The sequence below is a fragment of the Chiroxiphia lanceolata genome, chromosome 5 (genome assembly GCF_009829145.1).
Source record: "Chiroxiphia lanceolata isolate bChiLan1 chromosome 5, bChiLan1.pri, whole genome shotgun sequence".
NCBI lineage: Eukaryota > Metazoa > Chordata > Aves > Passeriformes > Pipridae > Chiroxiphia > Chiroxiphia lanceolata.
The window spans coordinates 43587163-43598878 of NC_045641.1; the positions used below are offsets into that span (position 1 = coordinate 43587163).

The 11716-nt window shown below is 42.8% G+C and overlaps 1 protein-coding gene across 2 annotated transcripts in view; it reads right to left on the minus strand.

The window, feature by feature from the left end:
- Positions 1 to 2458, minus strand: part of KITLG (KIT ligand) — a 57293-nt gene extending 54835 nt beyond the window's left edge. For both annotated transcript variants that reach the window (XM_032689323.1, XM_032689322.1), the window contains exon 1: positions 2182 to 2458. In XM_032689323.1, the coding sequence (XP_032545214.1) occupies positions 2182 to 2196 (15 nt within the window). In that variant the 5' untranslated portion in view covers positions 2197 to 2458. The remainder of the gene's footprint in view (positions 1 to 2181) is intronic.
- Positions 2459 to 11716: the final 9258 nt, after the last annotated feature.

Sequence of the window (11716 nt, forward strand, 5' to 3'; positions counted from 1 at the left end):
TCAGAATCTCTGAGTTATTTTAAGCACTATCCAGTCATTACCAAGTCTTTTCAAGACTCAGTGGTTTTTGCTTTCTGTACTATGTCTATTGCAGAATATTTTACTATAAGAAATATTAACTTCTTTTCTGGCTTTCCAGTCCTGTTCTTTTCACTATGCCAGTTACGAGTCTAGGCAATGACCCAAGTAGCCACAGGACAGCATATAGATTAAGATTTACTTTAATGTGTCGAGTGCCCCCATGTGCTTAAGTCTACCTTCTTGTACCTTCTTCACTTGCTCTCTCTCTTTGCACAGGGTCTTCATAATTTTAATGGAAACTCTTCCTGAAGTATGTCCTGCTCTGATCCTCTAGGAACGATTAGTGGTTTGGTACCACATTTTTTTGCTAATCCTTAAAATATAGGAAACAACCCTTTGGAGAAGTAGGAGTCTGTCACTGCATCCAAAAAGCAGGAAGTGTAACTGCTTGAAGGCTGACAGATGCTTCACCACCATGACGAGAAACCGTTCCATAGGCTACGGTTTGTGAGCCCCTGAGTCAAGCCATATGGTCCTGAATGCCAAGACTGCCTCTCTTTCCCAGTTTATTGGGAGAGACGGATTGTTCCTACTTTGCTCTAAATTTGCAGAAGTACTCCATTAATTTTTAAAAGTTTACAGTTTGAATATAATAAAACACTTGCACTCATAAATCTTCATTCATTTGCTGAACATTTTTTCTTCATGATAGAAATAACCCTACTTCTACGCTTCCATGGGCTAGGATAACAATCTTCTGACTTTATTGCTATCCATTCCAATATTAAATGAATGGACAAAACTAAACACACATAAACATGGCTCTCAGACTTTAAGAGGCCCTTCACAATTAATAATCTATTCAGCATATTTAAATACACTTGTATATAGGGTCTGAAACAACAGCTTTGAGGTACAAGGCATCTTTAGTAATCTAGTGGGAATAATAGCAATGGATATACACTGCTAAAAATCAGAGCTGATAATTTAAGATAAAACCCCACTGTACTTCAGCATCACAAAAATTAAGTCTTCACGTTATAACTCCTTAAACACGGGTACATTCTCCAGTGCTTTGGCCGGTTGAGATTTAAATATTTCAGAAAGTGACTATTTCTAATTCCTGTCACCTCTTGATAAATTATTTAACTGCCCAAAATACTTCAGTAAAGTCTTTAACTTTCTTTTAAAATATGTTTTATGTCTTTTCCAATGACTGCATGCTGAGGTGTCTTCAGGGTACTGGTGTGTAGGCGACCCAGCAGTTGTCAAGAAACAGACGGAAGCAAAAAGTATCTTGCTTCTAACCAAGAAGAAAAGGGGGAGGCAGAAACCCCCAGCGCGGAGGCAGCGGTGTGCGTGTCCATGCATTGTTCTCTCCCGGAGCAGTCCTGGCTCTGGCTGGAGTTTACCAGGATTGAGGGTATCAGCACCTTGCAAAGACCAGCCTTAAACTTTCTCCCTTTAGAGTTTCCCTGAGCTGCTTCTTGTTACAATTTTCCACTCGTGTCTGTCTCTATCCTTCTTTCTAAAAAACGCACAGCATAGCAACTGAAATCTCTACGGAACCTGGAGAAATAATGGCAGGGGCCGACGCCGAGGCACTGAGCGGCACTTTCCGGCGGGATGCGGGAGGGCGAGGGGCGGAATGCCGGGGTTCCCACGACACCCACCCGGCGCCGCACGCTGGGGCAGCGTGCGGGGAGACAGACACCGAACACCGCAGCCACGGCGCTGCTGCCTCCGATTTCGTGTTCTCGCACTCGCCCGGGTAACACAGACAACTGATTTATTACGGCAATTTTCCCCACTGCCTTCCGAGGTCTCCTAAGTCTCGGCAGACGGTTCGGCCGCTTGCTACAACTTTTCCACAGGCTGCGGGCGCCGAGGGCAAGACCGAGTGATAATTCTTTTCTTCCCCCCAGCGCGCTCCCCCAAACAGATCACCCACTGCAGCGGTTCTCACCTCGGCACCCCTCACCTCTCGGGCAGCCCGGGAGCCACAGACCCCACCGACCCCCGCGGACGCGCACTCTCTACGGGTCGGCTGCCCCGGGTCGCGCAGCCCCTCCGCCCCAGCCGCCCCCGACCCCGCTCCGCCGCGGGGCAGGTGGGTGTCCCCAGCCTCCCCCCGCCGCCGAAGCCTGGCCCCGCACTCACTTGTGCCTTCTTCATAAGGAATGGCAGCGCTGCAGTCCAGCCCAGCCGGCCGTGTGCAAACTCCCTTCAGCGGAACTGTAGCTCCAGCATAATGCAGCAGCCGATAGTCCACGCATTGGGGTTGCCCACGGCGAGCCCCGCGCTGCCTCCGCCTGTCCCGCCGCAGCTCTCCGCGCCCCGCTGCGCCCCCTCCCCACGACCCGAGCGTCTGCCCTGACTGAAAGCACAGTCGGACCCCGGCCAGGTCTTTTATATCTCCGATCTGCCTCCAGCAGCGGTGGCGGCGGCGGCGGCAGCCCAGGCAGGACACGCCTTTCCCCACCCTCCCTCCCTCTCTCCCTACCGGAGGACCGGGAGGCCAGGCAGACCCTGCGGGGCGGGGTAAACCCGAGTTAACTTGGGCGAAGTTGGAGGCAGGAACAAGCCGAGCCTGCCCCTTGTCAGCGCCCGAGGGGAGTGGGGTCGCGGGCGGGCCGCCACGGGTAGCGGCGGGCGGGGATGCGGGGAGGGCGGGGAGCGTGCGGGGCGGGGAGCACCGGGTACGGGCCCCGTGGGAGTGAGTGCGGAGGGCTTCTCCCGCCCGGTGCCCTGGGGGCTCGGCGGTGCCCGCGAGAGGTGACCGCAGCCGACCGCGGCGGAGCGGGGCGGGGGTCTCTGGCCTCCCTCGCGGTGGGCTGTGGCAGCTCGCAGAGGAGCCGCCGCGGCACTCGAGATCAGCTAGGCTGGCGGCGCCGAGCCCTTGGACTGGGTCCCCCCACTCGCGCTGGTAAGAAGAGGGGTGCCCCCGGCGGGACCCGCCGCCGGGCGCCGCCTCGGCCCGGGGCGGGAGGGCAGCGGGCTCGGAGGCTGGTGGAGCTTCCAGCACTGCCCGGTGCTTCAGCGCAGCAGCCGCTGGAGCGGCGCGCAGAGCCGGGAGGCAGCCCCGGCTTTGCCATGGCCATTCCAACGCTGCCTTCCCATAATCGGTGAATGCACCGGTACTGGGATGAGCATTTCAGCTGGAGCTTAGAAGCTCCTTTTACTTACTCCAGCCACAGAAAAAATTGTTGAGCAGTGCCTCCTAACGCTTCTGTTAAAGGTGATCTTGCAAATTTTTTCACATGCTATTACAGTTTGCATCCTGTGTAAATAATGTATTAGTGTTGGCGTGGAAAAGCGACGCACAACTTTTACATGCACAACTTTTAGTACGTCGGGTCTTCTGGCAAATCCATCACAGCAGTAGCCACAGAATTTGAGTCCTCTTTAGAGAAAACGGTTCCGAGGTTAACATGGATTAAATCTTAAGCATGCACTAAATGGAAAGTAGAGCAGTTTATGGAACTAGTATTTCCTGAGACAGTGATGCTTGCTGAAAATTTAAAAGAACATTAACAAAAAGAATAGTCTGCCCAAGTCAATTTCCTAAGGGAGATTAGGTATGCTCGGAGTACACAGTAAGAGATTTCATTAGAAAAGTTTGTCTAATTTTCACCTAGAATTAAGATAAATTTTTAAAAGGCTATATTTCTGCCAAAGCAAAGGTGAGCTGTTCAGGTACAGAAAGATTTTAAACCCATCCCCAACTCTGCTATATATTTGGATTTCATAGTAGAGCAGATAAACAACTAATCTCTTTTTTGCTTTTACATCCAATCCGGAAAAATAGGTCGATAATTTTCTTTAGAGCATGACAGTACTGATTAAATAATTCTTTTTTTTTTTCCTTTCTTGATTATTACTGTGATGAATCACCTTGGAGTTCTAGTGTTACTCTCTGAGCTTTGCCAGACTGTTTTATACATATATAGTAATAGTCTCTTTTTCTGAAGCAATACACAAGCAGTGGGAAGCCTGTAACAACAAAAAACATCAAGGACTTCACTCACTGAAAGGACAGTTTGTATATCACCTAGTAGTGGTCAATCAAAGCAGCTTTCACAGTCTACACATTTAGCAAATAGGGCCAGGAAATTCAAATGTTATGGCATAATTCCTCCTTAGAACAGATGACCAGTTTAATCTCCTGGGGAGAAGCCCTGGAAAGTGTGAAAGAGCAGTCTGTCATAGCAGATACCTACCTTGGTCTTTCTCTACCTTGAGAGAATGGGTCTAATTAAGTTTCTTTACTACCCTGACATCATGCACCTTTTCTCTCTATCCTGATCCAACTTCTTGAACCTGCCCTTATGTTTTACCAAGCCCAGCTATAGTGGAATAACGCCCTTTTCATTTGTTCTTTGTGCTGGCAATTTACCAGTGTATTACTACTGACATTGTCCTCAGTTTTGTTTGGGAAGTCTTTTCTATGAAGTTCAGAATTTAATAGTTTAAACTCATTAATAACTTATGCCCACAACCCATAAGAAAGCACGATTTTATTAGTCTTGCCCATTTCCAACTTTTGACTTACCACGTGAGAACTGATTAGCCGTAGACCATTAGTGCATTGAGTGGTAGGTTTCCAAAGCACAATTGCAAACTTCATTCAGTCTTTTATGGCCTACCTCATTTGTATTTCTAAATGCTTGAGAGTGAGTATAGGCCCCTGTCATAGTTTTCTGAAAACCTGTTCCTTCACAGAAAACAGTCTTAGTCATTCCAGCTCTTCATAGGATTTAGTTTCATCCATTCAGCAGGATTGTCCTCACCAGGAATACTCTTCAGCATATATGGAAATACCAGCAATTGAAAATTAAGCCTATCCAGTCTAACATGAATGGAAGGCCCTCACCATCTTCTCCAGCTAAGAAATGGCTGTTAAATACTGTTTATTCTGAAATGTTATGGAATATCTGCAGTGCTTTCTATAGCTCTAGCTCTGAAAAGAATGACCCCACTCAGTCTGTTGATACCTTGGCTGCTGGCTGGAACAGCTGGAATTTGGGAATATTCAGAATCACATCCAGCCTCGGCCACTGAAATTGCTGGATTAAAAAGTGTTCTGTGTCAGCTTGGAAAACTGAAAAATTTCTTCTATGAAACTATGTAAACTGTGAAGGTAAACACCAGTGAGTGAGTACTAGAAAGATAGCACACTAATCCAATCCAACTGGGTACAGATTCTGAGCATGTGGAGGCTTTGCTGTCACAGAGACCCAGTCTGTAGCATTAGCTCAGTTAATTCCCCCATCCCTGGTTTCTTTTAAGGACATGGAGTACTAAGTACCAGCTTTCTTAACCTACATGAGGCACATAGAAATAAAAAATAAGCATTAAAATTGAGTTATGTAGAGTCAAGAAACTCAAAAGTTGCCCTCAAACTTCTTTAGGTTTTATTTACAAAAGTACTTAATTACAGAGGAATAACTTCTCCATGGAAAAGAAAAATCTTGCCAATTTGCAAGATCTACAGAAAATTATATGAGTTAATTTGACATTGAAGAAGTACATAGGGATAACTATCTCCTTAAGAGACCTTCTCTATCTGTGATACCATAAAATGTTCTACCGTTATTCTGTGATTGAGAACTCCTTTATTCTAATCTCAGAGCACAACCGTAACTGAGTGTTAATACTTTAATATTGAATCAAAGAACATATTTTGAATTTCTAATTGAGCCTTCTCATGCTTAATGTTTACCAAAGTGACTATTGGTTTCTTTTGAGCATCATACATCCTTTATGCTTTATACAAACAACAGAACTTCTGCAGTTATTCAATATCACTAATCAGTCAGTGATACACCACTGTGTGTGGAGCCACTTTTATTTATTTGACTGCCATAAGAGCACAGGATTCAGGTGCATTTTTTTCATTCACATGACCTGGCTTTAAAGCTTGATTTGCAAAAGGAGTTTCTACATAACTGATTCTTCATAATATTAGTACAGACTGGCATTTTAGGGATAATGATGTTATTATATGATAAAATCACTAGCTGGCCAGTTCATTTGGCAGACTAATTGGCAGACCAGCTCTAAGGACCTAAAAAGCACAGTTGTCTCTCTCAAACACTGTTAGGGCCACAGAAGGACTTTGCCATGAGATAGACACAGAATGGAGCAATGGGATGATGCTAATTCCAAGCCTGACAGAGACAAGATCTGGTTAGTACATCCTGGTTAACACATCCAGACAAAAATTCCCACTGTGGCAAATTGTGTAAAGAAGCAACTGCTCGTGCACATATCACCGGTCAAACAAAGGTCATCCAAAGTTATGGCACAGATGCCACCTGTGACCACTAAAAACCACCGAAGCCCCCCCTGAATACGCCTCCATAGATACCTGGAACTTGGACTGTAAGTTAAGCCACCACAGTGGGAACCTGAGATAAGATAAAGGTGGTACTCTTGCCTGTGTGTTATCTTGAACCTAGGGGGAGGTTAAAAAGCTTAGGAAGAAAAATGTAGCACAGATAATGGACACAAAGAATGCAGAATTTATGGGCCATGAAGAAAGCCAACTCAGCAACTGTGCTGAAATCAGCTCAGACTGAGTAAAATATAATTCTAGCAGGAGGAGATCATGATCACCGACTCATGGTCCACCGACCCAAGAAACCTACCGACTCAGGAGAAAAGACTGAGCATGCAAACTAATTAGCATTAGAAGTGAGGGAATCATTTAACCAGTAGTAAAAGAACTAAGAAGTGCAGCATAAGAGTGGAGCCAGGTGGCTTCAAACTATTAGAAATCTGTTCAAGAAGTACCAGTGAAGAAGGCTAGAGTTATACAGTTGTGTGTAAGATTTATTTGTCCAGAAGGAGCTATGGAGACAAGCAGGTAGAAAAACCTAGAGTGTAGTCTTGGCGTCTCTAGAAGGAAGGTGGATTTCATTTGAGTACCATCCTGATCTGAAATACTGATGGAGTGAAGGAATGATAGATTTTTACTGAAAGCCTAAAAATTCTTCTGTCTTTAGTGGTTTATTTTGCTGTAAAATGCCAATTTATTTAACCTGCAAAGGATAGTCTGTTTTACTAAGAAAACTTTTTGGCAAGGAAGAGAAGCCAAAAATAGGAAGTTGCACTGATGCTGTTAAAACTCAATCAGAGCCTGGAAAAATATAGCTGCAGTGACCATTACTTGACTTCCATGAAAGCTTATTTCTACTGTTCTTTCCATATACTATAGTTTTAAGCTGGTCTAAAATGCACCTCTGAAGATCTCACTGGCATGGGAGAATTCTCAGACAGAAAAGAAGTAGTACATGGAGAACACAACCTGGGAAAAGCTGATACTGATGGAGTTTTGTGATCCTTAGTGATGCCCCTTTGTCTTATGATGACTCTCCAAATGTTAATGGACGTTAGTAGAAATGTGAGGCTCCTTGAAACTCTCATAAAATTGTGCAGCCACTAAGATCCCAAGATCAGAGGACAGCAGCATTTCAAAGATTTTTTTGGTCTTAACTCACAGGTTTTTTTCATGTCTGTGATGATTCAGCTGGGATTACACTCAAAACCACTATGTTTTCTTCTGAGCAATTACTTACATACTGTGATTTTGAAGGATCAGGGAGACCTACTGGACTGCGCTGTGATTACTCTGATTGCATGCTTCTGTTTCCTTCTATGGTGAGGGAGGTTGCAGGGATGAATGGTGGCCATCCAACTCTGGTCTTGGCATTCAGTCAGAAAGAGACCTGAGTATACATGGGAATGGACAGATCGGCTGTTTTCCAAGCCTCAAGTTTGTGTACACCATGCTGTGGTAGTTGCTACTGGTTATGTTCAACAGTGTTCAGCACGGCTTAATTTACCAGAGTACAAACCTTTGTTTTGTTTCTGAAATGATGGAATACCCAACCCACAAGGACAATTTACTCTTACTTGCACAGGTTTCTGTATTTGGCTTGGTTGAAGGATTGGAGAGCAGTGCTCAAGTCTCTCATCAGCAGATGCAGTTATTAGTCCTAACTCTGAAGAATATTCTCTTGCTGAAGTCCACCAGCCATCTGCTGAGTGTCACCTGAGATTTGAATGAAAAAAGAGCAGTTATCAGATATTGATTTTTTCAAGGTGCTGTAGCTGGTATGACTTCTAAGGATGAAATTTATCCTCACATTTATACTAGGGGGTATTTCAGTACCCCCAGGCTTCCGGTCATGGAGGAACAGGGAGGTTTGTCGTTACTGCTTAAATAGGAATACCAGAAGCACAAGCATGACTAATCAAAAGTACTGGAGCTCATGATTCCAAGGAGCATATCCAAGGAGAGAATAAAACACACTGTTTACATCAATTGCAAGGAATTATATTAACTGTATTAAATAATCATTATTTCCCAACATTCATATGATTTTTAACTTTTCTCTCATTTTGCCCATTTTCCACTTTGGGAGAAAAGAAGACAAATATACACTATGGTCACCAAGCAAGGCAGAGTTGGAGGTAAGCAGGTTAGAGCTGATACATCCCCTTGAACAAATACAATGCAACTAGATGTTTATTACAGGACAAGACAACCTGCTTATTATGTCACAAATTCATTTTTTCTGCCTTTCATGAGGTCATGCCTAATGTGTTAAATATAGTTATACAAACTAAAAAAAAAAAAGTGTTACTTTGCTTGTACAATTCTGTTTCCAAAGAAAATAACAGTTTATCATTTGTACCATACTTAACTAGCCCTTTGTTATATTCATATTTTGATTCCAGTAATTTGGAGATGATAAATGTATGAGAGATAAACATCTCTGTTCCTGGATTTGTTGCCTATGCATCTTGATCTCCATTAGTATTTGTCATCCTAGTCACAACCCCAGGGAATTTCAAAATAAAATGGGTTCATTTGAAAACAAAATCCTGTGTAAGTGGTATTGGATATAAATATTCACTGTTTACAGGAAAAACTGAGGCACTTCCTCTTCAATGAAAAACTGATTTTTTTTTTTATAAAACATTTATTCGGAATAAAGGGAGAGGTAGAGCGTCAGGGATGGTGACTTCATAGCCATATTATGTCATCCTTTCTTTATTTTATGAAGTCTGATTGTGTTACGAGTGTTGCAAGAACTGAAATGTATGTAGGAGTAGAAGGACTTTCTAGACTGAGGCCCCTGGCCACAAAGACAAACTGTATCATTCAGTCTTTCTTTTGAAGGTTTATCCATTTCCAGCATAAAATGAGTGAAGTTTCTTGCTCCTACTCTTCTATGGGAATGTCGTTTTAGAATTTGACTCACCTCGTAGTTGGAATCCGTATTTTAATTTGAAGCCTGATATATTCATTGGTGATTTATACATTTGTTCTTGAGCTGAAGTTATCCTTTACCACAAATAGCTTTTTCCTTTCCCTACTGCTTTTTGATCCACCTGCCCAGCCTACTGACAACACATTAACAAACGAAACAGAAACAAAGCCTGAGCTCAAGTACTGGCATGTAATGATCTCTGGAGCTTAACTTTTAGTACTCAATTTGGCACGATTCTGGTCCAGCCAGCTGATGATGTCCACGCCCGAACCTAGCCAGAGGAAGAGTACAAGCCAGGACCTGTTTCTAGCAGGCAATTTCTCCATGTTCTGGGGAAGGAAGAGTGTTTTGCTCCGTGAATGAAAACCATCCTCTGCCGCTTACCCTGGGGCCAGAGAATGAGTCCAGGCCTAAAGCTGTGGTTTGGACTGCCTCTTCTAGTGTACACACTAAAAATAGTATTTGCAAATTATATTGAGAAAAAAAAAGTTTGGTAAAACAGGTGTTCAGGAAATGCCCGACCACAGCACCTGTGCAGTAAAAGACAACCTTAATTCTGAAATTTCATCCCTTTTGAGGTTTGGAAATGCAATCAAAGCATTTTATTAACATGAACAAAGGGGAGAATGCAGAAATGACCTTATGCTGAAGTAGTCTCTTGCTGTCTAAGGTCCTGTGCTCTTGGAGCTCTCCAAGTGAGTGAGATCTTGCTGTGCCAACAAGAGGTTATGGTGCACTGAGAAACTATTATCCTCATGTATTACTGCAGGGAAACACTCAGCTAAAGCTTCTAAACTTCTGAAGAAGGGAGGATGGGGAGAGCAGGTGATGAATCCAGACCTTTTGTAGGAAAAAAAGAGAGAAATGGTAGAAAGTTAATGATTTTTTTCCATTTACAAAGACTCAGTGTCACTAGCATGTCTTCTATGCTGCTGTGGAGAGAGACTCTGTTCAGCACAGGAATGGTAAGAAATGTTTGAAATTGGTTTTGAGTGATAGTTTAAATCCCCAAACTGACAGTTCAGTTTATTTTACTTTGTGTTTATTTGCATAAGAAAATACAGAACTAAGCTATCCTACTTCGATTTTCATTGAGATGGCACTGCTAATCCATGCACGTGATCTGACAGGATACATCCTCAAGAAACGTGAAGATGAGATTTTCTCCCACCTCTCAGTTTTGCAATTAATGCAAACTGGAGAGCTGTGATACATAAGCCCGAGTCCTTCCTCAGATGAATTTCATGTGAGGTTAACCACTATATTGCTCTTCCACTGGACATAAAAAAGTAACACATCTGTGGTGAAATGGTGATGCATTTTCCTGTTTATTTTCTTAATTTTTTTTAACAGTGGTAATTTTTATTCAATTAATTCAATCTGTTAAGTCTTGCATTAATTTTGAAGAGTGGCTAAAAACAAGGATATGTAATTCAGTCAGCTTTCACTTACGTAGTATTTTGAATTCAAAGTATTGTTTTTAGAAGGACAGAATCATGTCACAAATCTTTCCCCAGAGTTTCCATCTCTGGAAGATGTGCAAAATGATTTTCATTTTCTTTCTTTTTCTCTACATGCAGTAGTGTCTGACAGTTATCATCCTCAGCTGTTTTCAGAGGGATAATTTGTCATATTTTCTCACATAGTCCTAGGTTTAGTGAATGTATATTTCAGAAAGCATTAGAAAAGCAAGTGAGAGAGAGAGGACATGTAATGCAAATATTTTTTTATTCACTTAATTTTAGTCTTAAAATTTCAGAAATTTTTCCTCAGTTATTGTATTGGTATCAGTTTCATAAGCTAACTATTCATCTTGTAAAATATAAGTGATTTATTTTAAACAAACTGCCTTTCAGTATCATTTAGTTACCTTGTGTACTTTAATTATTGTAGAATTTACAGAAGAGCACTTAGTATACTTTTGATGCATCATTATTTGTTACATACCTAACACATATCTGCTTATGTTTTCTCTAGACTATTAATTTAACCTTTTTAGTGCCTTTTTACAGAAAAACCATACAATGACAGACAAATTCCATTATCTACCTTTTATCATAGCTTACTCTGTTAAAAAGAGGATGAAAGAAGAAAGAAGGTGTGTGTTTGTTCTGTCAGACAGGAGATGAGGTTATGTAGTGATGCAGACAACACATTTCAGGTTGGTACTGGAAATGATGTAGTTAAATCTGACCAGATCCAGCTGCTAAAAATTGCCATCAACAAATTCTGCTGCCCCTACTGTCAGCCTTTCCTCAGTAGCTCTGGCTCTCTGTGCTTGAATGGCCTTTCCTCATCCTCAGACTGAGCCCTAGCTGTCCCCCCTTCCCTGCATATCCATTTGTCTGTATAGGAGAAGAAGGAGTGTATGTTTGCCAGCTTCTTGCCTCCTACCCCTGGCCCTGAAATTGGTT